Below are 26,288 nucleotides of genomic sequence, written 5' to 3' on the forward strand. Positions count from 1 at the left end.
ATTTCTGGCCCCACCAACCTCGCCGACCCTCCGTCGAAGGCCGGTGTTCGGTAACTTAGCAACGGACTCGATAAATGAAAGCTGAAGAACTGCGACCAGATCAGGAGGTGTGTTTGTGTTTGAATCCGGGTAGTTGGGACGAAGACAAGAATCTATACATAGCATGCCCTGTACTCCGTAGAGCTATTCCCGTTGTGGCCTAGAATATTGCTTAGTTGCTGCCCACCCCGCAATTCAGCGTTGCTCAACAGCAAGTCAGCTACAGTTCGTGAATCATCCAATGTATATTCACCCAGCATCTCGAATACACCACGACTGACAGCCCTCATATACCCCTTCAGGTCCATTCCTGTCACCAGCCAGCAAGCGCCCCTTTGGGGGTCAGGTCAAAACTGGCTGAGTGGTGGAGTGGTTGAAGTCCACGAACAGCCTAATCGGTGAAGGCTCAGAGGTCCCGAGTTCGAGTCGACAAAATCCCAGCATGTGCACCAAGAGATGTAGCCCCCATTCGCCACCGGGGGGGTGAACTCTTTTTAGTTCTACCTCAAAGTGAGACTGTCCAATTGTAGTGTAGATAGGGCCGCGCGATGGCATAACAACTTATTATTACCTACCCTGATCTGTATATATTGAATTCATGTCCATACTCTAATCGTTATCATTACTTTACCCTCATCTACGCGCCCATGTCTCCTGGCCTCAGCTGGCTGACACGCTGCTTGGCCCGCTGCTGCTTCTTGTTCTTCTTGATGTTCTTCCACTCCATAAACAAGGCGCAGATGAGCGTCGCGAGAGACAGCCCCATACCGGCCAAAAAGATGCGCGTGCAGGCGTAGTTGTACGCTCGGACAACCACGTCCAAGAACTGCGCCGGCACAACAGTGTGCAGGTTGGTGGCGCCAGTGTTGACGATGGCTTGCGCAGACAGCCCCGGGATGCCCGAGAGCTCCGACACGAGCAGGTTGCTGAGGATGGACTGCCCAACGGAGACGAAGACTGCGGCTCCCAATTGCTGGGCAAAGAAGCTGATGGAGACGCCGGTCGACACGTCCTCTTTGGGGAGAACCGCCTGTACCGCGAGCCCAACGGTCTGCATGCCGAAGCCCAGGCCGAATCCGGTCAGGAACTGGTAGCCGATCCAGTGGCCGGAGCTGATACCTGGTTGGAAAGTGCTCATCAGGCCCAGGCCCACGGACATGATGCAGGGGCAGAGGATCATGGATGGGACGTAGTATCCAATCTTTTGCGTCGCACCACCGGAGATGATGGAGGATACCACGATGCTGAGGACGAGAGGGATGGTGTAGATTCCCGAGTTGACCGGGTTGGCTCCCTGCACAGCTTGGACTGGAGGTTGTCAGCACGTGTTCATTAATGTTGATCGCATTACTTACACCAGATGGGCAGGTAGTACACGGCCAGCATCATCGAGCCGGCCAAGAACAGCATGAAGAAGGCACCCGCCAGCATGGTTCTTTGCTTGATGATCCTGACAGGCACAGTGGCGGTCTTGGGCATAAAGACCTGCACGGCAGCGAAGGCCATGAAGCCAACGCCGAAAACGACAAACAAGGCGATGATGCGGCCGTCGTTCCACGCGTACTCTGATCCGCCCCACTCGAGCGCCAGAAGGAGGGATACCACGGAGGGGACGAAGAAGAACGTTCCCAAGGGGTCGAGGCGCTTAAAGTGTTGAAACAGCGTAGCCGGCTCTTGAGGCTGCCGCCTGGGAGCCTTGAGCATGAAGAACAAAAAGACGAACGCCACGCCTCCAATAGGGAGGTTAATGTAGAAGCACCATCTGCGTCTCGTTAGTTGCGCCACAGCCCATAGGCTTCTGAAGCACATACCTCCATGTGACGTTGCTCGTGAAGCCACCGCCAACCAAGGGTCCAATGACAGACGCCAGACCGAACACCATGCCAAAGATGCCTTGGAACATGGGTCTCTTGTGCAGCGGGATCATGGGAATCATGACCATCATCGCTCCCGTAAAGATGCCAGCCGAACCAACACCGGCAATGGCTCTGCCCGCAATGAGCACCGACGAGCTCGGCGCCACACCGCAGATTAGCGAACCAATCTCAAAGATGAGAATGCTTCCAAGGAATGCTCTACCGTTGTGTTAGCATGCTTACAGAGTCAGTGACCATCGAGACTCACCCCCTCAGGCTGTAAAACTTGTAGATTCTACCAAACACTAATTGCGAGGCCGCAGTCGTGAGCATGTACGCTGAACCGTACCAGCCGATATCGCCAAGACTTTGAAACTCATCAGTGATGCGTGGGATGGCCGTGGCAATGATTGTGCGGTCCAGAGCAACGAGAAACATTGCTACAAAGTTGGACAGAATGACGAGCCAAAAGGTAATGGTTTTCGGCTTGAAGTTTTCCTCGGCTTCATCGAAAACGGGCGGGGGCCCCGTGGATGGTCCCCCTTCGATATCGGCCTTTTCATCGACGTCGTCGTCGACGTCTGGCTGCTTGGCCACATCGTTATGGCTCTCGTTTGCTGATATCGCCGAGGACTGAACTGTTGCCTTTTCTGTTGGTCTCTCGCTCTCAATTTCGGGTTCGATGGGCTTCTCCTCGGATGACTTCTTCTGCTGCCGCTCGTCGCTTTCTCTCGGAGTCAAGGTCCGCGTGGAGCTGTTGGACGTCTCCACCTCACGGGTCTTCTCTGAGGCAGTATCGCCCTCGACGGGCCTCGCACCTGCGTCCGCCATGTTGAAGCTGTCGTGAGGATTTGGGCAGCTGGAAGATTTCGAGTGAAGCCACGAAATGTAAACAAAGAATGTAGCACGCGCAAATCTTTTGGGGCTTGGCAGCGGGAAAATATTGCTTAATGGAACGGGGAGGGAGCTAGAGGTTCGTCCGGACTCTCGAGCGCACGGTCAGATCTCAAGTTACAGATCACGTTCGGACCACGAGCTCGTCTGGCGGAAGAGACACTAGGACGGGGTCATGGAACTAAGAGGCGAGGATCGCTATATATGGCGAGACTGGCCATCGCCGCCATTCTGCCCTGCCTGCTTATCTTGGACGCGGTGGCCGGCAGCATAGTGTGACAGGCAGAGGGCGCGACGCGAAGCCACGCAAGGCCATCATAGCCCGCATAGGAATGTCTCACAAGAAGAAAGTCATGACGAGATCCAGAAGCCGACTTGTCAAGGCCGATGGGGATGTCCAGAGAAGGATGCTTTGCCCAGTTCTCGCCCTTGTCTTTTGGTGGTGTACGGACATGGCGTTGCAGTTGCTCGGGCACCGGAGGTCGATGTTGTGTCCGGGCAAAGGGTGGAGCTTGCCCTCTTCCGGCATAGCGCCGGGTGCTCGGGTATCTCACAGCAATCTCCGGCTTACCTAAGGGTCTCTACTACGCACTTCAGCTGAAGGAGCTTGGGCCATTTTCGACCTCTTGCAGGCGCGGGCCACGGGGAGGCCAGCACCGATGGGTCCCCCTTCGGTCCCGGGCGGGTAACGTAGCTGACCGCAGTCCCCGCTTCCCCTGATGCTCATCTTACAACCATTCAGTTTCTTTTGTAGTCTCAACACGAGAAGGCACGAGAGGCCCAAGTTAAGCAAAGAGCCTCAATTCTTAGCACCGGACTGACCAAGTTGACAGTCATGTTGTTCGTCTCATAGGCTAGACGTCCCCGTATGTGACTTTTGCATACTCTCTGTCATACCACCTCGATTGTTTTGTACGAATTGTGATCCGGATCGTCCGTCTCTAAGCTCTTGCCTGCTCGTTCCTGGCCATCTACACTGCCCGCATACAGGATACGGCACCTCAACCTATCCCGGGACCGTCTTGTACACCATCACGTCGATAGCGTCTCGGTCAATAATACAGCTTCCTCCTCCGATCCTGGCAAGAAGTTTGGCGGCAGCATCTGGAAGTGCTTCTTCATTGGATATCACTCTTTAGACTCACATGCTGCATCCCGTCAACGTTTCGCCTGCAAACGTCACCCCTCGGATCCGAGTTGGGAACAAGCCAGCCGACGAACCACGTCTGCAAGGTGGCTGACTGTCGCGTCGTCGTTGCATCTCAAGAGAGAGGCATCCACATAATACTGAACCATGTCGTCGGGAGAAGCCCAGCTCCCACCCCCGCCGAGGGCAGTTCCTCCACCCGCACCCGAACCCGACCCCATGGCAGCGATGAAGCTTACCAGGGGGACCTCGTGTGTGCTGTGCCAGCAACGAAAAGTCCGCTGCGACAAGAACAAGCCGTGTGCCAACTGCGTCAAGGCCAGGGTAGAGTGTCGAATAATACCACCACAGCCGCCCAGAAGGCGCAAGAAGCGTCTTCAGGAACGCGATCTCGTCGACCGCCTCAAAAAGTACGAATCCCTCTTGGCGGAGAATGGCGTCAAGTTCGACCCCATCGCCGCCGAGCTCAAGGCCGGCGATAGGAACTCGACACACCTTGACGACGACCACATGCTCGACGAGGATGCCGACCTCGCAAACGACTTTGAGGGGCTAAAGACCTCGCCCGAGGGGAGCACATCCCCTTCCGTGGCAGGGAGTCGGAGATCACAATCTGATAAGTGCGCAGGCCCACTCCCTTACACTTGATCGTCAGCTAACTCAATCCCAACTAGGCCATTTAGCAAATGGTTTCCCTTTCACAAAGAGGTGTGTTTTCTTACCTTGCTTTGCCATCCGCACATCTAACTTGGATTCAGTTTCGAGCTAGCGAGGAGCTGTTGCGAGACTCGTCAGAAGACGAGGTTGACGGCTCAACCATCCATCACGCCTTTGACAAGATGTACGATAACCAGGACGGCTTTCCATTCATCGTGGGAAGTCGAAACGCCTCCGTGACGCATCTCCACCCATCACCTATCCAAATCTTTCAACTGTGGCAAATCTACATTAACAACGTCAACCCCTTACTCAAAATAACGCATGTGCCAACGGTACAGGGCCTTATCATCGAGGCCAGCGCCAACCTCGAAAAGATCCCAAAGAGCGTCGAGACGCTCATGTTTGCTATTTACCTCATGGCAGTCACCTCCATGGAAGACGTCGACGTGGCAAAGATGTTCAACGAGCCAAAGCCTACCGTCCTGTCAAGGTTCCACACCGCACTTCAGCAAGCCTTGGTCAACGCAGGCTTCATGCGGACCAGTGATACGATGGTCCTCCAGGCTTACATGCTCTACTTGGTAAGTCATCACACAACATTTGAGGAAGCACGCTGACAAGCTAGATTGCCGTTCGCATGTTTGTCGACCCGCGGCAAATATTCTGTCTCGTTGGTATCGCCGTGAGGATAGCCCAACGGATGGGCCTCCACCGCGACGCTGCCGCATTCGGCCTGTCGCCGTACGAAGTCGAGCAACGCCGGCGGCTGTGGTGGACCATTGTAGGCTACGACCGCCGGATAGGAGAGATGACGGGGTCGACCGTGACGGCCCTGTCTACCGCCGCCGACTGCAAGCTGCCCCTCAACATCAACGACACAGACCTCCACGTCAACGGCAAGGACGCCCCGACCCCGCATCAGGGCGTGACGGAGATGCTCTTCGTCCTCATCCGGACAGAGCTGGCCATGGCCATCAGCAGCGACACCTTGCGCGACGGTCAACGCCACAGCGACAAGGACAAGGACGCCGGCGGCGGCGGAGGCACCGGCACCAGTACCGGCCCCCAAGCCCCGCCGCGCCCCATCTCAACGGTGCGCATGGCCGGCCAGGACCAAGTCTACACCCTTGACGGCTTCTTCGCGCACATTGAAGGCACGTACCTTAAGTGGTGCGACCCCAAGATCCCACTACACTTCTTCACCCTTACCATGACGCGACAATCGCTCTGCAAGATGCGCGTCATCTCGTTCCTCGTGCGCATGGGCAACGGCGAGGCGACGACGCTGGCGGAGCACGAGCGCGACACGCTCTTCCTCGAGGCCGTCCAGATGATTGAGTACGACAACGTCGTCCAGGCCGCCGACAGCCTGCAGGGGTACAAGTGGTACACGTACCTCCACTTCCCGTTCCCCGCGTACATGTTCTTGGTGACGGAGCTGCGGCACAGGTTGACGGGCACCATGGTCGAGCGCGCGTGGGACGCCATCGCCGAGAACCACGAGCGGAGGGGTCTGATGAGCACGCTGCACAGTCCCATGCACATTGCGTTTGGCAACCTGTTCATCAAAGCGTGGGACGCGCACGCGGCTGGGCAGGAGCAGATTGGGAAGAAGCCGGTGCAGGAGCCCATGTGGATCACGAGACTTCGGCAGCGGGCGGAGAAGATGGGGAAGAAGCAGCACGGGGGTGGGGGTGGGGGTGGACGCCGGCCCGGGCCGGAGATGGGCATGGGCGGTCCCGGCGTCGGTGTTCCACCGGGCGGCGGCGTTTCGCAGCAGGCGGGTGGCGTGGGTAGGGCAGCGCCGGTGAACAACACCGCGTCGCAGCTCCCGATGCAGCAGATTCCGCAAAACATGATGATGACACCGCCGTCCGTGACGGCGGGCACGCCAGTGATGAACCCGCCTCCGTCCGAGGCCGACGTCATCGACATGGACTGGAGCTACCTTATGCAAGGATACGACATGGACACGTACGGGGCCTTTGGAGGCGGTTTCGGTGGGTTTCCCATGGGCGGGAACGGCATGGTTGGCGGCGGACCCGGCATGATGGGCAACCCGGACGGTAACAACATGTTTGGAAATTAGGGGTCTATCAAAGTATCTGGGGTCTTTCTACCTGGACCTTAAACCATCTTTATTACGATGTAATGAATTCAAACGTGCTAGCGAATAGCACTTGTACTTTTTTTTTTTAGCAGCCATTCGTCTTTCCAACCCACGCATCGTCCGTGACCACCTTTTGCGTAGAGTTGCACGCCGGCACCGTGAGCGTGCGGTTCCTCTCCTCGTAGAGAAAGCCGCAGCTCTGTTTCCGCACGTAGACGTAGCTGACGTTGGACCCGCCGGGGAGCTCAACGTCGACGCTCCAGAGCGGGCGCTCGGCGGTGTACCCAGACGCCGACATGGGCTGTCCGTTGTCGACGTTCCACGCGCCGAGCTCGGCAATGTTGCCCAGGAGAGAGAGGCCTTCGCCGTAGTAGGTGGTGGCGTTGACGAGGAAGGTGACGGGCACGGTGCAGGAACCCGTGACGTCGGGCGCGCCGGCGGCGGTAGCGGGAACGTAGACGCCGGTCGTGGTCGAGGCGGCGCAGGTGACGGGAACCTCTGATGCGGCCTCAGGCACCCAGCTGGGCGGGTACTGGCCGGCGCGGCGCTCGGCCATGGTGATGAAGGCGGCGTAGGACCAGGTGAGGTCGCGGGCCGAGGTCGGGGATCCGGTAGTCTTGTTGAACTGCTCGGCGAGGGCACCGTCGGCGGGTGTGTACTTTTGTGCGATCTCGACAAAGGAGTCGGCGTAGGCGTTGACGGCCTTGACGATGCCGGCGTAGTCGAGAGTGGAGTTGCTGTTCTTCTGGTAGGTCGTCTCCCTGGCGGTCGGGTAGAGTTCCTTGAAGAAGGGGAGGGAGGTCGCGTCGACCTTGATCTGGCCGTGGGCGTTCCACTGCGCCACTGCGTCGTAGAGGAACTCGGCGGCGCCGAGGGTGATGAGGTACCTGGCTAGTTAGCTTGAACGTCTTGACACCTTGAAAGCGCAACTCACCAAGGGTTGCCGTTGTAGTACGTGTCCTCGATGTACCGACCGAGAGCAACACCTTGACCCTGCGCGATGCCCTCGTTGACGGGGTACAGCGTGCCGTTGCGGAAGGAGTCGACCCAGACCTTGAAGTTGCTCAGAGCCTTGCTGTGGCACGGCTGGATGGACGGGTCCTCGCAGCTCGCGGCCACGTCAAAGACGGCAATCGAGCCAAGCATGACGTTGGCGTCCTTGCCGGAGCGCTTCGTCTGCGTGTTGACATTGGCGACGTAGTAGCCGTCCGCGGCGTTCCAGTACGTCTGGAGAAAGCAGAGGACGTCCGGGGCCAACTCACATCCCGTGCACTTGACGGAGAGCGACTCGGCCAGCGCAGCTCCCTCGACGAGGGCGCGGTACTGGTTCTGGGTGGTGAAGAAGCTGGAGCCGTTGACCTCCTCCCACAGGTCGAAGCCAGTCGAGTTCCTATCATTGTGAGCTGCCTGCAAAGCCATGAGAAATTAGTCTGCTTACCAGTACTGAGCGGTGTACGACAGATCGTTGGAGATGATGGGCCAAACAATATCCTTGGCCTTGGCCTCTTGCCCGTTGTCGACGAGCCAGCGGGAGTAGGTGATGAGCGTGATGGCCCTCAACGCCGGGCCGTCTCTCTGCGGGCGACCCCATTCGCCGTTGAAGCGCGAGCCATCGACGAGATACTTTGCCTCGCCGAGGCCACGACCGGAGGGGAGAAATGATCCGGAAGGGTTGCCGACGGTCTGCAGAACGGCCTGGGACTTGTAGTAGTCCTCAATATGAACCTGGAGCTCGTCGTGTCCGAGGATGAACTCGTCGACAATCATCTTCATGGTCAGGGCGGCATCGCGAGTCCACGTGAAAAAGTCTGGCCAAGTCAGCAAGAGAACAACACGTTTTCGTGAACACTCTTACAGTCGGGATCGGCCTTGGAAGGGCTGGCAACGACGATGCCGGCACTTGCGCCTGCAACCGAAGCGCCATCAGGTCCTATGTTGCTCAGAACACCATTGAGCGCAATGGTTCTTTGACCTGAAATGAAGTCGTCGAGATCGGCGGCGGCAACGCGTGCAACGTTGGCAGCGAGGCCAACGGCACAGAATAGGGTCTTTGTTAGACTCATGGTGATCGTGCCTTTACTTCCTCAGTCGTTGAAGTGTTCGGTGAAGGTGCCGGACTAGAGCCTTTCGGGTCGACGATGGGATGGGAAACTCTTATATCCCAAACATAGCCCCCGAGACATAGTCGTATAGCAAAGTGCGGGCCTAGCTGGGCAGTGGGCACAGAACAACAATAGTAGCTCTCGAAGTTTATTACTGGCATCATCGTGCTGCAGACCCCTGCGTGTTCATCCCAAATCGAACGCGGACAGGGATGGCGTCTCTTGGGTAGCATTGGGGATAGGGGATCGTCGTGGATCCGTCAATTCGTTCTAGAAGTCTAATGCCCTGAGTTGCTTTGGCAGAGTTTCTACGGCAGACTGCAAGAGGCACTCCGCTAAAACACTTTTTTTATGTGTTAAAGTAGAAATCGTATTTTACGGTCACCCTATTACCTAGGATAGGGTCTAGACTAGTATAATAATTTATAAATAGGGGTTATAGAGATTTATAGCTTAAGAAATATTTTAATTTTATAATATATTAAACCGTATAGTAGTATATAAAATCGCATAATATTATACTTTAATATAAAAGTTTTTCTTCTTTTTATAACTTTATTATAAAAATAAGTATTACTTTTTACCCTCTTATAAATAAAAATTACTTTTTATTTAAGTTATTAAACTAATAGCTCGTTTATAAATATTATAATATAGATTTATAATAACTTCTAGTCTTTATATAAAACGTTATTAAACTAATCGACCTTACGATACCTCTTTATAAAGCTATTTTAAAACGACTAATTAATAATAATACTTATATAAGCTCTACCCTTTTTATATAATAAGAACGTATAAACGTATAAGCCTTAATATTAATAAAATCTCTTTTTATAAGCTTAAAAAAATAAAAACGAAGTATTTAATAAATAAAAAAGGAGCTAAAGTAATTATTAATAATTAATATTTCTATTATATTATATAATATATCCTTTTTTAAAAACGAACTTAACGGTTTCTAAGTAACGACTTATATTAACGTCTAAGTTATTAAGAAGTTTATTAAAAAAGTTTAATTTAATTACTTCTTAACGTTTATTTTATATTAAAATATAATACGATTTATTATTTTATATTTTATAATAAATTAATAAATTTTTTTAATAGAGTAGATAGTATTTCTAATTAATATAAAGAATTTTTATAATATTTCAGAGTATTATAAAGTAGTATACGAAGCTATAAGTTTAGAAAGATTCCTCTCTAAAACTACGATCTTATATAATAAAAAAAATTATTAACTTTTTATTATTTTTTAAACTAAAATTAAGTCGCTAGTTATTAAACCTTAGTTAATAAAAAAAGGAAAAGGTTATATAAAGCTAATTATAACTAAAACTTTAAATAAAACGATATATAAAAATGTTCTAAAAACACGGCTTTTAATAAGTATTAATATTAAACTAACGATAAAAATTAAAGAGAAATTGTTAGTTAAGTAAAAAAAGAAAATCGTTAAGAAGGAGGTAAAGGCTAAGAAAAAGGTTAAAAAGGATAAAAACGATAAGAAAGATAAGATTATAGTAGTTTAATAAGAAAATAAAGTTTACGATAGTAAATAACTTAGTATATTATAAGGATAAAAACGAGTATTCTCGTTAATAAATAGTTTAGAGTAAATTATAATTATATTTATAATTCCTCTTTATCCTTAGTATCACTTATAATTACGAAGCTATTTAATATTTTAAGATTAATTCTAAAGTTTTTAATTTTTATTTAACCTATATAATACTGCCCTATAGTTTACTAAGTAAAATAACTTCTAGTTAGAGCTTATTATATATATACTATTTTAAATAAATATAAAGATATTAATACGCTTTAAAATAAAAATAATTAGCCTCGCTAAACTTCGTATTTTTAGTTAATATAATTAGGGAGCCCTTAATAATTAAGGTATAAATTTATAAAGTAGCTTAAAGAAAATATGCGTTTAGATTATTATTATTTTAAATAGTATTTAATAATTATTAAACTTAGTCTTAGTTAATTAGCTATATAAAGTCTTATATAGTTCGTAACGTAGGTTAATAATATAGTTACTATAGCTAACTAAAAATAACGTAAGGGCGACCTTTTTAATAACGAATTTAATAAGAGTTCTAAATTTATACGAAGTTAATAAAATTAGAACGAATTAGTAATATATATATAAATAGAAATATAATTTAGTTAGAGAGTATATTTATATAAAATAGCCCTTAGAACTTAAGTAGTTAGAAGTATTTTTATAAATATAAGTATACTTATATATACTAAGATATATATTACTTACCCGCTAATATACTAATTTACTTTAATAAAAACGATTTTATTAACTCTTAATTTTAACGTTATAAATACTTTTATTAAAGATTTAGTAATTACGGAATATAATTAGACTTTTTATTATTAAATAGTGTTATAAAAAATAGTAATAAATACTAAATATAAAAACGGGTTCTTTCCCTTAATCTAAACAAACTCGTAATAATATAAATCCCTATTATTAAATAACGGTAAGATATTATATAAGTATATTCTAGGACGTATAAGTAAAACCCCCTATATAAAATTATATAATAAACCGTAAATAAGTATTAATACTAATATAGATCTTAAATTTAAATAGTAAGAGCTTATCGTACGTATTTAAAGACTAAATATAATTTAGTCTAGGAGTTATAAACCCTTTATAATAGTACTTTATTTTACTTAACTAATTTTAAACTTATTATAAAAAGGTTTTATAATATATAAAGTATAATTTATCTTAGCTAATAATATAAGCTTATTAGCGAACTTATATATAAAAATACTCTTTATTATACCCTTTAGTACGGCGAGTAACCTTTAGTATATTAAAAAAGAACTTTTTATAATAGATTCGGGATGCGGCCGGCGATAGGACGCCGATAACTTAGCGTCCAGTACACGGATCTTATTATAAAAGAACTTTCTAAGAAGTAGAGCTCTTACGAAGGACTCTATAAGCTTTAGTTTTATAATATACTTATACCTATATTATAGCCTCGCTAGTTAAGTACTCATAGCCTAATCTCTTATAATTCTAAAGCTTTTACTTTTATAAAGTAACTAATATAAGTAATAATAAATTACGGAAACGAACGGAACGTTAACGAAACGACGCTTAGCCGTTAGTAAAGAGCCGTTAGCGCCGACGAGCTATAACTATCTAGAGTCGACTACTTAACCCTATTCCGTCCGGGAGAACGAGCCTACTATAAAGCAAGTCCTACCCGAATACTAGCGTTTATAGAAGAGCTAAACGAAAAAGATAATTAAGGTAAATTACCCTCACGGGCTAGTCACCCTATTAATACCCCGAAGACCCTATTTGTTATAAACGGGGCGTTTATTAATAACCGATTATTAGACGCACGAGGTTAAGGTGCGTATAAAAGCGCGGGTAGTACTAAGATAGCTAGTTTAGTAAACCCTATAGGCCTAATAATAACCTATTTTTATAAAACAATAGAAATAATAGTTAAAGATCGAAACTAAGAACGGCGTCGATATAAGGAGCTTATTTAATAGCTTACCGAGCGGCCGGCAATACGTCTAGGTCAACGAGAATATAAAAAGCCTCTTTTTTATAACTATAAACCGATCGGAGAAGAGTTTACGAGTACCTAGGTAATAGACTAGATTATTATTATAGAAGTAGGTAATAAGCTTCGCGCAAAAAGCACTATAAAATAGCATATTAAATAGGCCCTATTTAAAATATCCCTATTACTATAAACGAAATAGCGTAATTACGAAAAGAGCCTCTAGGATCCCCTTTCCTAGGGCAACTTCTTAGCGTTTATTCGCTAATAATACGTAAACCCCGAGACTTAAAAACGGGAATACTATAAAGAGCTAAGGACGAAGAGGCTAAAAAAGAGCTAAACCCCTACTTAGTTCCTTACCGAGTAGTTAGCGATTTATTATAACCTAGGTATAGAAAATATAAAAAATTCGAAAATAGAGGTATACTAGTTCTTTTTTAAATTACTATTTTAGTTATAAGACGATCTAATTCGTTATAAAGTCTTAATTAAGAGAGCACGCGATATAGCCTACGAGGCTAATAAATTATAGTTATTAAATCGGTAGAAGGGCGGCGACTAGTTATAAAAGGATAGTAAGAAAAGGCTATATTTATTATTAAAATAACTACGTCGAATGTCCCCCTTTTATAGAAAAAAGAGTAGGGAGAGCTCTAAGGGGCTAGGCTCTAGGGACTCGCTAGGAGTAATATTATAAAAGCCGTATAATAAGAGTACTCGCGCCGAGCTATTATAAAAGCGTCGTAATAGCAATATTAAGTACTTTACGTATAATAAAATAGGCTATATATTTAGTAAGTACTAAAAGAATAAGTCGGGAAGTAGGGGCGACGATAAGCTAACGTACCCCCGATCAAAGCTAACGTTAGTAACTATTTAACGGGTTACTACTAAGCCGAGAGTTATAGAGGTCGACTCGTTAAAAAACGAGTAGGCGTAGGTAATATACTTAATACGCTTATACTAAGTATTAAGAGGGTACTAATAGGAATAATTACGAAGGGTAGGGCAATAGTTCTGCGAGGTATTACTAAAAAGCTAGTAAAAGTTAATATAAATATATACTCCGAGATAGATATTATTAGCACTAGGCTCGTAACCTACTTAGGGTTAACCCCGGCTACTACTATAGCTCCCTCGTTAAGGGACTTCTAAAATAAAGCCGTAGGCTAAGGGAAAGCTTACTAATTAACGCTCTTTTTTATTAACTACTATAAGTAACTAAAAAAGATTCGGTAACTATTCGCCGCAGTTAATAGGGATAAAGGAATAGCAGACCTCTTACTATCGCAACTATTAATAGGCTAAGAGGGCATTCGTATTAATATAGCGACGAATATATAGTTATACGAGCCTATTTCGGTTACCGAACTAGAGGTAATAGCTCGTAATATCGTTAAGAATCGCGAGAGGGCGTATATATTATATATTACTATTATAAAAAGTATCGCGGGGGTAACGGAGACTAAACTACGAGGGGGTCTACCGCTAGAACTTTAATTAAAAGTAGAGACGTTTAACGAGTAGTTAGTAAAGGGACCGTAGTTATATAGCAGAATAGAATACTTTATCGACCTAGTTCCGGGTATTAAACTACCGTATAATCCTATCTATTTATTAAGCAAGAAATAACTTAATAAGCTTCGCGCGTATATTACCGAGAACCTAGCGAACGGTTATATTATACTTTTAGTTAATAAGGCTAGGGCACTAATCCTCTTTGTATTAAAAAAGGACGGCACGCTACGCCTCTACGTAAACTACCGCGGGCTAAATAAAGTAATTATAAAAAATCGATACTTATTACTACTTATTAGCAAGCTCTTAAATAGGCTTCGCAGAGCGAAATAGATCTTAAAAATAGATATTAGGGATGCCTACTACTATATCCGAATTAAAAAAAAAGACCGATAGAAAATAGCGTTCCGGAGCCGATACGGTTACTTCGAGTATATTATTATACCTTTTAGGCTAACGAACGCACCCGCGACGTTCTAAGCGTATATTTACTGAGCGCTCGCCGACTTACTAAATACTTACTATATAGTATATATAAACGATCTAATAATCTACTTAATAATAAAAAAGTAGTATACGGAGGATATTAAGAAGGTCCTCCGACGTCTACGTTTATACGGGCTTTTTATTAAACTATTAAAGTGCTCGTTCTATTAAAAGAGGGTCGAGTTCTTAGGTTATATTATTATACTAAAAGGAATCGAGATTAACTCGTCGCGAGTACGAACGATCGCTAACTAAAAGGCGCTAGAGTCTATTAGGGATATCTAAGTATTCCTAGGGTTCTATAACTTCTATTAGAAGTTTATTACTAAATACTCGGGCATCGTTATACCGATAATAGTATTACTAAAAATAGAAAAGGGGTAGATAAGGGACTTTTAGTAGACTAAGGAAGTAGACGAGGCGTTTAATTAGCTAAAAGTCGCTTTTACCTCGGTAACCGTACTTACGTATTAGAACCTATAACGTATAATATAAGTAGAAACCGACGCTTTAGTTAAAGCTATCGCGGCAATCTTATTATAATAGGCTAATAAAAAATAGCGACTTATTACTTATTAGTTATAAAAGCTTACGGATACGGAGTAGCGATAGGCTACGGGCTAATAAGAACTGCTCGCTATAATAAAAGGGCTAGAGCACTAAGCTTACTACTTCTAGGGCCTTTTATAAAAGTTCATAGTCCTAACGGATTACTAAGTACTTAAGGGAGTAATCGGCGCACCGGCGCGGGACCTTTAAAAAAAGCTCGCGAGGTAAGTATATAAACTATTAGTATTTAACTTTAACTTAGAATACTAGCTAAGGAAAACGAACCTAGCGAACGGTCTATTTAAAAAGCTAGACTATATAGAGGGAGAAGTACTTTATAAGAACGTCCTCCTTACGCTAGCTTAGAAGCTACGTCTTATTAGCGAACTACCGCCCGACGTCTAATAAAGGATAATTAGCCTAAAAAGATAAAATAATACTACTAAGGTATACGTTTAAGTAGTTAAAGCCTCCTTTTATAATCCCGGCTAGATATTAGCTAGCTCTAAGGACGGGGAATCCTCTCCCTTATATTAATAGCGTATTATAGGGCGTACTAATAAAATAGTAATAGTTATTATTATAATAACTCGAAGTAAAAAAGTAAGAGAGTTATTAGCGAACGTTCGTTAACGGTTTAGTAAGGATAAAGAGGAGTTAAATAGAGCTAGGGTTATTATATTAGAATAGTACATTTTACGCCCCGTTATAAAAAAGCTTATAAAGGGCGAAACGGTATTCGCTTCTTATTTCTTACTAAAAACTAAGGAGCTCGTTAGAGGATTATAAACTAAAAACGAGTTTTATATATTATAATTAGCAAGAGTTTATACTACGGCTAGCGAGCTAAGAGTATATTCGCTTAACGAATAGGGTATACTATTTTTTAAAAAAAGACTTGTTATTCCTTAAGTAGAGTCTCTTTAGATAGAGATCCTTTACCGATATTACGACGACTATAGGGTAGGTTATATAGGAGCTACGAAAACTCTCGAGCTAATTTAGAGGAAGTTTTATTAGGAAGATATCTAACGAGATATCTAGGAATATATTAAGAACTATGAGTATTATTTAGGAGTTATAACCCTAAGATATAAGCCGTACGGGTAGCTATAGTTACTACTACTACCCTTATACCCATTTTAAAAAATATCTATAGATTTTATTACGGGGCTATTGCTAAGCGCTCGTAGTAACGGCGTAGAGTATAATAGTATCGTAATTATTATTTATTATATAATAAAGTTCGCGAAGTTCTTATTTACTATTAAAATACTTAACGTAGCATAAATAGTAAACATCCTATACTAAGAGGTCGAATATAAGTTCGGTATGCCTAAAAGTATTATTACGGATAGAGATAAGCTCTTTATAAGCGTATTTTAAGAAGAGTTCGCTAAGGAACGGGCGATACGTTACTAACTATTTATTACGTATTACTTATAGACGGACGGCTAAACGGAGCGAACTTATTAAATATTAAAAAAGTATTTAAGGATCTACGCCGAGGGCTCGCCGAATAGGTAAGTAGCGTAGCTAGAGGAGGCCGAGTTTATATATAATAATAGTTAATACTCTACTATAAAAGTATCCCCGTATATAGTATTATATAGCTACTACCCTAGGTACGTTAAATATATACCTAATTATAAAGCTATAGTCTAGGGGGTTTGGGAAAGGGTCTAGAAAATTAGAGAGATTAGGGCCTAGGCTACGCGAGCGTAAGCATAAGCCTCTAAGAGCTAAGTAGCTTATTATAATAAAAAACATACCCTAAAGGAGTTTAATTACGGAGAAGTCGTCGGCCTATTAATAAAGAATATATAATTTAAGAATAATAAACTAGCGCCGAGATATATTAAAGTAGCGATAACTAAAAGGGTAGGGAAATAGGCTTACTAAGTATATTTACTAGAGTAATATCGGAAAATACATAATATTTTCTTAGTTTCCTAGCTTAAGCTATAAGGAAATTACCGAACGGTCGGTAATTAAACGGCGAATCTCCCGGAGTTAAAGGACGAGTAAGACGTTTAGGAAGTTAAAAAAATCGTTATAATATAAGGCGAGGGAGGAAACTTACGATATCTTATTAAATAGGCTAGGTAGCCTACTAAGTATAATACGTAAGAGCTTATTAAATATTTTAAAGGGGTAGCAGAAGTAGTTAATAAATTCGAACGCTATAAAAAAAGGGTATATATAAAATAGGATAATAAACGTTAAGTTCGCGGCAAAAGGTCGCCGAAGATAAGTTAATTAATAATATACTATAGAACCCTTTTTATCTAGCCTAGCGCAATCCTTAAAAAAAAGATATAGTATTATAACCCTTAGTAATACGTCGCCGAGAGATTACTAAGATCTAGCTATATAAGAGGAGTAACTTACGTAATACTAGCGGTAGTAGTAGCGGCTCTAGCGTATACTTCTAAAGCTTAATAATTAGTAATAGTAGTCCGCTTAGTAAGTAAGAAGCGGGGAAGCTTCGTGCGCGTGCTCGGCTAATTACTTAGAATAAGGCCGTTAACCTTATTAATACTATAACGGGTAAGAGGGAGGTAGTTAAAATCGCGCAGAGTATTATATATATTAATAATAGCGGTTTATAAAGCGTTCGCTACTTAGTCGCCGTTAGAAGCTATAATAAGAGGCATAACGGGAGCTATAATAAGAGGTATAATAGGAGCTATAATAGGAGGTATAATAGAAGCTATAATAAGAGGCATAACGGGAGCTATAATAAAAGGCGGAGTAAGAGGCGAAGTAGGGGCCGTAACGCTATTATTATCAGTAACGGGTCGGGGACGGGGGACGTTATCCGAGGCGACGCTCTCGTAGTCCTAGTCGAGCTAAGGGACCTTAGTAATATTAATATTCGTAAGGAACTTAGTAACGTCGAACTACTTATTACGACCCGCGGCTTTAACTTTAATATAAGTAATAGCCTCGTCGAGCCGTTATAGAGCTTTTACTTAGAGCGAGAGGAGCGTAATACTAGCCTTATTAAGATCTAAAGTAATACGACTAAGGGCTAAGGTACCCTCGTTTATACTAAAGAGAGCGTTACGGGTAGGGGTCGGCGAGTTATTAACGTTAAAGCGGCGGCGCTTATTACGACGCTAAGAAAGAGAATTCTCTAAGTTACTACCGAGCTCCTTAAATTCGGTATCCTCGCACTAAGACTTATTAAACTTAAACCCAAAGTCGTCCCGCTCGTTATTATTATTAAGAACATAGTTAGTAATAAGAATATACTTCTTAGTAAGAGTCCGAGTCTCGGGACCGTAGGAAATAGGGGTAGCGCTATATATAGTAATAGTATAAGTAAGTACCTTATTTACTAAGAACTTAGTAACGCGTTTATAAAAAGTAGGGAAAATAAGAAACTCCTAGATATGCGTAATAGTAACGCCCTTAGGAGTCTCCTTATAGTACTAAGCTAGAGCGTTAAGGTTACTTTATAAAGCGGTCGCACGGCTATTATTACGAAAATAAGCCGGTTAGAAGCGACTAAGGCGGGAGATAATCTTAGTCTTATTATTAATATTAAGGATACTAGCCTAAGAAAAGAAATCTAAGTTAGTAAGAAAAAAATTCGCTAAACGATTGCTAACGACTTATTATAATCGAAATTAATAAGTTTAAATACTCGTAGTTAGTAACGAGCTCTTAGAGAGTAGCCTATTTAAAGTAGACCTTTTTTACTTTATTACCTATCGACGGGTTAGCGATATAAGTAGCTACCTTTTCCTACGTATTAATAGCATAGCTAAAGGTATAGAGAACGTAGCTACGCTTATAGGAGTTAAGGCTACCCTACTCCTTAGTATCGCAAAACTCTATAAGGGTATTCTAAGTAAACTAGGCGGCGCTATATAACTCCTCGGGAACCTAAAAAATATCGTTAGCTAATATTTTAGTAACGGATTAGCGAGGACTCGACGACTTATAACAAAACACTTTTTCTTATTAATCTAATAAATAATATACTTAGTAACGTAAGCGCCGGTAATATAAATAAGCTCGTTAATATCGCAATATAAACTAGCTAAGTAGCGTATATAAAGAGTACTACTATAGAGACTGCGGAAGCCCTTTTTAAAATTATACTCTATATTAAGTATATCCTAAATACGCAAAATAATAGACATTTTAACAGATACTTAGCGATAGTATAATAAGAGAGTCGTAATTAAGAAACGATACGGAATTAGAATATTATAAAAAGAAAAGTATAGTTATATAAGAAAGAATTCGTAAAACGGTCGCCGAATAAAAAGAGGGAAAAAAAAGTAAATACGTAACTAGTAACGGACGAAAAATCTTTTACTATAATCGATAGCTTAATAATAATAATAACCGCGAGGTTAGGCGGGCTCTTATATATTACGACGGTTAGAATACTTTACTACGAATATATATTACTAACTTAGTAACTAATCGGCGCGCTATCGCTAAATAATAATAATAAAGTATCCGTTAGATAAGGAAATAGGAGTAATGCCTTGTTCCTAGGTAAAAAAGGATATTATTAACGCCTTACGGAATCTATTACGAATAACGACGTTAATAGCTTTATTATTAGCGTTAAAAGAAGATATTACGTAATGACTTTAGGGACTAAAGTTATATAAGGGGGGAGTAATTATAATAGATTCGGGATGCGGCCGGTAATAGGACGCCGATAACTTAGCGTCTAGTACACGGATCTTATTATAAAAGAACTTTTTAAAAAGCAGAGCCTTTACGAAGGACTTTATAAGCTTTAGTCTTATAATATACTTATACCTATATTATAGCCTCGCTAGTTAAGTGCTTATAGCCTAATCTCTTATACTTTTTTAATTATTATTATATAATTGCGAGCTATTTTAGTATTTATTATTACTAAAGCTAATTTTATTAACGAAGTATTAATAATCCTATAGCCGTAATTATAAATCCTTTAGATTAGAGTTAAAAAAGGATATTTTTATCGTTTAAGTATTATTAAAAACATAATTCTTAAATACGAATTAATAAATCTTTAAAAAAGACCGTACGCTCTTCTCATTATAAGTCCTATTTTATAAGTTAATATTTAAAAGTTCGCTTTATAATTTTAGTACTAAAAACTATAAAGATATATATAATAATTATATTATAAGTTTAATTACTCTCTAACTTTATAATTATTATTATTCGATATAGTAAAAAATTAATACGCAGTCGTACTATTCTAAGAAAGTAATAATATATAAAATAAAAAACTAAAAAAGAAATTTTAAATAAGGGGTAAATATTTATATATAATTATAGTAATATATAGGGGTATCCTTTTATTTATAAGGTCTTATAAGTATATATATAAAAATATAAACGCTTATAGGGATCTATAACGCTAAAAAAGATAGAAAAGTATATAACGATAATATATAATAAATAAAAGTTCTATAATTTTATTAGAAACGTTAAACTTTAGGGGGAGCTTTTATATAGTTAATTACGGCCTTTTACGGGCTAAACTAAGCGCGTATACTCTAGTTTATAGTTAGTAAGTACTTTACGACTCCGTAGGGGCCTTATTACTTAAATATTAAGCTTAATTATATTATATCTTAATATATACTTATATAAACTCCTATACTATACTATATAAAAATATCGAATTAATTACTCTTTATTTAAAGTTTATATAAGTTAGTAACGCTTTTTATAATTCTATATACTATTATATATACCTTTTTTATTATTTTTAGCTTACTTAGTTACTTATTTAAAGGCTTCTATTATTATATAGAAGTATATAACGGGGATAGTATTTAAAAACTTAAGTAGAGCGCCGATACGGACTTTATTACGGCCCTTATAATTATGACCGCGCTTAACGACTTTAATAAGCGTATTACGAGTTAATACGAACTATTAATAAATTATAAATAGATATAAAGTAATATAAGGTAACGTATAAGTAATAATAAGAGGCGTAACGAGCGTATATTTATATATAATAAATATATAGTTATAATTAAAATAGCCCTTACTTATAAAAGTAATATAATTAGTAAAAATACCTTTACTAGCCTTATAACGGGCGTATAACTCAGTATTAGTCTTAGTATTACTATATATAATTATTTAAATAATATCGGTAGCTTAAGTACGAGTTATAGTAATATCTAGGGGTATATAACGGCTATTTTTAATAATTTTAGGGTTAAGTTTAATCTAACGCTAGGGCTAGATTATATAGGTTAATATAATAATATTAAATAGTATAAAGTAGTATATACTAACTTATATAATACTAAGGTTATAAATTTAATAAAAAGTCTTTAAAAAGGAAGATAAAGAGCTTATAAATAATATAAAAATCTATATAATAAAGAAGCTATTATATAAAGGTATACGTATTAATAAAAAAGTAAAAAGTTATTTTATAAAACGTAAGGTTATTAAAGTACTACGTAAGTTAGTATATAGGGACCGTTAGGAGCTATATACCCTTAATACGGGCTAGAACGCTATATTAAGCACTTATTATAAATATTATATAGCATATATAATTATTAAAAAAGGGAGTGTCCTATACGAAATTATTAATATATATACGTAAATAGTTAATACTAAAGAAAAAAGTAAATAAAAAGAATTGAATTATAAATAGGTATATATACGTAATTATACTTATAATTACGCATATATTAGCCTAAGAAGAAGTATAATTACTAATTAGTAAAAATTGCACTAGTAATTGCGTATAAAATTGCCTAATTATACCTAATTAATATTTCTAATTAGCAAATTGCAAATATTATACTTATAATTGCGTATATAATTAGGTAATAATAATAAAAATAAAGTAAAAAAGGGTATAAAGTATAATAAGGCGAAATATAATTATTAATAAGTAATTATAGGGGCGTAGGCGGATTATTTACTTTATTTAAAGAATATTAAATTAGTTAAGAAGAAAGGGAAATTAATTAGTAATAGAAATTAATAAAGAGAATATGCCCCCTAGCTACCCTACTTTTATTAAGTAGTATAACTGCCCTTATATAACTACTATTACCTACGGTTATAAGTAATTCCTTGTAATAATATACGGGATTTATTATAATATTTATTTATACGTACGAGAAATTCGTACTATTAATGCCTAAAATTTACGGTAGCTGTAGGTCTATTAGAAAGAACGGTTTTGGCGGAGTGCCTCTTGCAGTCTGCCGTAGTTTCTCACACAAGTGCGAGCAAAAGTCAATTCGGTTCCTTCGACGGGAGTAACTAGTCAGCTTTCGGACGTTCTTACTGCCTTACTACGTATTGCTGTGAAGTGGGTTATATTTTTTATCAAGTATGAAGTACGATGAGAAGAACAACGTTGCGGGCCGATTATCGTGCAGCACGCGGACTGTCAGGCTCACTTAGACTGGTCGACCATGGGGAAATAAGTCCGCTCCCCAGGTCTAGCTGCGTTGGGAAGCCACAGGATGGTAAAAGTGCGGGGAGCTACCAACCTCAACCTCCTCCTCTAACCATTGGTGTCTCTGTATCCGTAACTTGATCACATTCGCAACCTCATCACCAGACTTTTCGAGACGGCTTCCAGGTGACCTGTTTGACTGAACACATTGTGTGCGTGAATGATGGAGGACCACACGGGAATATCTCAGCCCTCCTGAACTCACCCTGCATGACTCGGATGGCCGGAGTTCGCGGACACTCGCTTTCGGGATTTCCCTTCACAGACGATCAACGCCCTCCGATCACTAGGGCGTCTTCATCTCCTGTGCGTCTTGGCCTGGTTAACTCGGCCATGTCCGCACACGCAATTCAACGAAAAAAGTGTGTATTGTCAATCTGCCTCTGCCATATATGCCAATCTATAAGCCAATTAGTTGGCTCACCACTGTACGCAGAGTTTCCGTTCCCTGCAACCCCTTCGACCCTCGACGGTCGACGCGCCTCTAAGTCCGAGTCTTGAGCTGACTAGCCGAGCTTCTGAACTCTCACCCAGAGGTCGGACTGGATGAATATGCCGGCCGAGAATGAGCTCCACGACTTGGCGGGGTCAATCAGGGCAAAGTCAAAACGGCGAAGAAGCTATACGCGGCATTAGACTCATACTTTGACAATTAGGAAGGTCCCGCCGTAACTTACCTCCACAAAGACCTTGTTCAACTCCATGAGAGCAACCGTCTTGCCGAGACACTGCCACTTTCCGTACTTGAAGACGAGTTCCCACTGCGCCGTCATTGCCTTCAGCTCGTCCTCGCCGGCCTCGAGCCACCGTTCAGGCCGAAACACGTCGGCGTCCGGGCCGTACACTGCCTTGGAGCGTAGCACGCCAAACGCTGTCCAGCCAATGTCGGTGCCTTCGGGGATGCTCATGCCGTGCATGAAGTCGCCGCCCGCGGGCACCGTCGTCGACATGAGACCGGTGACGGGAGGGAACACCCGCAAACCTTCTTTGATGACCGCCTGCAGGTACTGAAGGCCGCCCGCCTCGCGGTTGGTCACGGGAGATGAGATTGTGCCCACGTTGGCCGCCTCCCGCACCTCCTTGGCGAGCTTGGAGTAGCATGAGGGGGACGTCATCAGATAGAGCATGGTCGTTCGAATGGCGGTCGCCGTGGTGTCGGACCCGGCCATGATCTGGACCAATGTCTCGCCTTCGGCCTCCTCTCGAGTTAGTCCGTGTGCGAGGAATGATCCAAGCATGTCTCGCCGCTTGGCCGTCTTGTCCGACATGAGCCTCTCTGCCACGACCTTTTTAGCAACACTAGTAATGTTAGTTGCTTACAGCCAGAAAGAAAAGGGCTACCCACGCGATGAACTTGCCAAACCCCACGCGGTCATGCTCCGAGGGCATGGCTTGGCGGAATAGGGGCGACTGCAGCAGCTTGGCCAGGTGCGGGAATAACGAGAGCGTCATCATGACGGGCATGCTCTGCTCAGTCATCTTGATGTACTGATGAACGTCGGCATCTTGCTCGACGTACCCGAAGTGGTAGCCAAATGCAAGGGAGGTGATGATATCCAGCGTGAGGTATTGAACCTTTTGGCAAAGGTCCATCGGGCGAAAGGCACCAGTGGTCGACACGTATCGCTCCTCGATGAGTCTGATAAAGGCCTGTATCTGACTGTCGATGGTGGTTTCGAAACCTTCATTCTCCTTACCCGAATACTGGGATCAGTGTGAGTATGGAAAGACACAGACATGAGTGCAGACTTACGCCAATGGCCATCTTGGCGCGCAGCTCGTTGTGCTCGTGGTCATCTCTCATGGAGATGAGGTTGTCCCTCGTGGGGTCGAAGCGAACGGCCTCGTAGAAGGCGCCCTTGCGGTATGGCGAGCGAACCGCCCACATGCGGCGAAGGATTTCCGAGTCATTGGTTACCAAGTCGTTGGGTCCGATGCGGACGACCGGGCCTAAAGCAAAGTTCCCTGTCAGCAGCCTGTCGAAACAAACAGGCCGTTTGCCCTTGATGTTGCCTGGCTGGGCGGCATGTGTGTCTGAGACCCTTTTTGGCCCCCGGAACAAATCACCCAGCTAGGCGAGCTGGTGGTGTTTCTGGGATGAGAGTTTTGAACTCACCATAGTCATCACAGGCTCGCTTGAGAGCGAGATGCATCTGCCCACCTAGTGTGTTACGTAGCATCCACCACTTGCTCAAGGCGGCACCTGGTGGTCCGGGGATGTGTCTGAGACGGTTCCATGAACGGTAGCTCAAGGACCCCAGATAAATGAAAAGGGCCGTAAAGAACAGCAGAAGCGGGTTCCAGATGTGGCCCGAGAGCTCCTCGATGGTCGCCATAATGTCTCGGATTGTTGAAAGTGACGGGACAGTTTCGAGGGTTGAGTCGGATAAGGAAGTGAGTGAGTTTGTAAGATGAGAAAAGTGAGAGAATGATGATGAGAGTGAGTCTGAGGAGTAAACTTGAAGAGGGAAGGAAAGTTTGGCCGGGCAGTTGACACTCGGCAACCTCTACGGAGGGCAACAGCGTAGAAGTATGCGTAGACGGCAGGCAGCGGGCGATGAGAGCGCCTTCTTCCTTTGTCTGATTCAGTTTACACCACCCACAGACCACAGGGAAAGAGCTTTCCGCAGCAATGGGATGGAAAGAGCAAGCAGAACGCAGCAAGCAGCAAGCAGCTCGGAAAGGGAAGCTGTGAATTTGGCAGCCGGGGTGAAGAAAGACACCGCACCTCCGTCTATTCTCTCACTTCATCACCCATGGAATATGGAGAGGGTGGCTAATGTAAGGTATCCCAAGCACTTCCTTCGGGCAAGATGGATCATGGCTTCTCTCATTCACCAATATCACCACATCTCGTGGCCCAACCCTCCGCCCTAGTCTCTTCACCTCTTTTCCCACCCGCTCCGTCCGTCGAGCATCCTACTCTTCTTCAATCATTCTAGCAAAGAAATAGAAATGTGAGCCGTCATATGCAGCGTCCCGTTCCACCCGCATGACATCGGGTTCCGGCCAGAGGCTACTATATGACAGGCATCTCGGTGAAGCAGACAGATGGTATCTCGACAACCTCGCCCAAGCACGCGAAAAAGGCTATTCACCATAACTCTACGTCTTCAACCCGACTCGTCTATATGGATTGACATCAAACTGTGATAAGTACTATGCCACCCAAGACTATGGTAGATGAGCAGCAATACTTAAGCTAAACTCCATCCTGCAGCTCTTGTCCGACAACCATGTATACGGGTGGTCACATTCGATGTGAGATTCCCCATGAGCCGTTATCCTGTTTGCTACCCGTGGTGCCCCTCCCGAGCCGGATTGCAGCCACTCTAGTTTGGTTACACCGATGCTCAAAGACAGCAGTCAGTCCCGGGAACACCCTCGTCGTCGTGGTGATTGACTTTTCTTCTATTCCCCTGGTTCTCCACGACGCACATCACCAGCATCAAGCTAGCAACTTGGACAGTTGACGGCGGCAACAAACCCGGCCGTATTTGCCTGCCCACCCGATGTTCTGCATGATTGTATGCAGGCATCCGGCTCTCGACGAGACGGCCGATGACACGATGCCACGCTTCCCGGCTTTCAAAACGCCGCAACGTCGGCCACAACCACGTCTGCTTCCTCCTGTGGAAGGTATCGTGTCCTGACTGGGCACTGAAAGCTCGCTCGGTGGACACTCCAAGCCGACAAACTCCGGCTATGGCTGACGCGTGCATACGGTTTGTGTAAGGCACCGTTCACGCCAACACACACAGTGTTGTTACTGCCGCTACTGTATGTTTGTGCCTGTGATGACCAAAGCCACCTGCGGATAGCGCCAAGCACCTGAAAAGGTGTTGGGATCAAGCTTTGCTGTTGGAACAAACTGCAGCAGCAGCTTGCTCTCCGGTCTG

General features: G+C 43.3%; 4 protein-coding genes across 4 annotated transcripts; 1 reads left to right on the forward strand and 3 right to left on the reverse strand.

Moving 5' to 3' along the window:
* Positions 1-676: 676 nt before the first annotated feature.
* Positions 677-3,626, reverse strand: CLUP02_17354 (major facilitator superfamily transporter; the record flags this gene model as incomplete). The annotated part of the gene is made up of 8 exons (XM_049296266.1): positions 677-1,347; positions 1,395-1,801; positions 1,851-2,114; positions 2,164-2,862; positions 2,918-2,951; positions 3,004-3,329; positions 3,382-3,505; positions 3,563-3,626. 8 exons carry the CDS (start codon positions 3,624-3,626, stop codon positions 677-679), a joined length of 2,589 nt encoding a protein of 862 aa, XP_049137490.1.
* A 457-nt stretch (positions 3,627-4,083) lies between these two features.
* CLUP02_17355 (fungal specific transcription factor domain-containing protein) lies at positions 4,084-6,685 on the forward strand (the record flags this gene model as incomplete). The annotated part of the gene is made up of 4 exons (XM_049296267.1): positions 4,084-4,556; positions 4,611-4,644; positions 4,695-5,177; positions 5,222-6,685. 4 exons carry the CDS (start codon positions 4,084-4,086, stop codon positions 6,683-6,685), a joined length of 2,454 nt encoding a protein of 817 aa, XP_049137491.1.
* Positions 6,686-6,791: 106 nt separating this feature from the next.
* CLUP02_17356 (glycosyl hydrolase family 15) lies at positions 6,792-8,769 on the reverse strand (the record flags this gene model as incomplete). Its single annotated transcript, XM_049296268.1, has 4 exons — positions 6,792-7,593; positions 7,641-8,096; positions 8,145-8,514; positions 8,562-8,769. The coding sequence occupies 4 exons, from the start codon at positions 8,767-8,769 to the stop codon at positions 6,792-6,794; spliced, it is 1,836 nt and encodes a 611-aa protein (XP_049137492.1).
* A 14,126-nt stretch (positions 8,770-22,895) lies between these two features.
* Positions 22,896-24,725, reverse strand: CLUP02_17357 (cytochrome P450; the record flags this gene model as incomplete). Its single annotated transcript, XM_049296269.1, has 5 exons — positions 22,896-23,009; positions 23,067-23,688; positions 23,735-24,093; positions 24,143-24,402; positions 24,506-24,725. The coding sequence occupies 5 exons, from the start codon at positions 24,723-24,725 to the stop codon at positions 22,896-22,898; spliced, it is 1,575 nt and encodes a 524-aa protein (XP_049137493.1).
* Positions 24,726-26,288: the final 1,563 nt, after the last annotated feature.

This window comes from Colletotrichum lupini, chromosome 10, assembly GCF_023278565.1.
Source record: "Colletotrichum lupini chromosome 10, complete sequence".
Taxonomy (NCBI): domain Eukaryota; kingdom Fungi; phylum Ascomycota; class Sordariomycetes; order Glomerellales; family Glomerellaceae; genus Colletotrichum; species Colletotrichum lupini.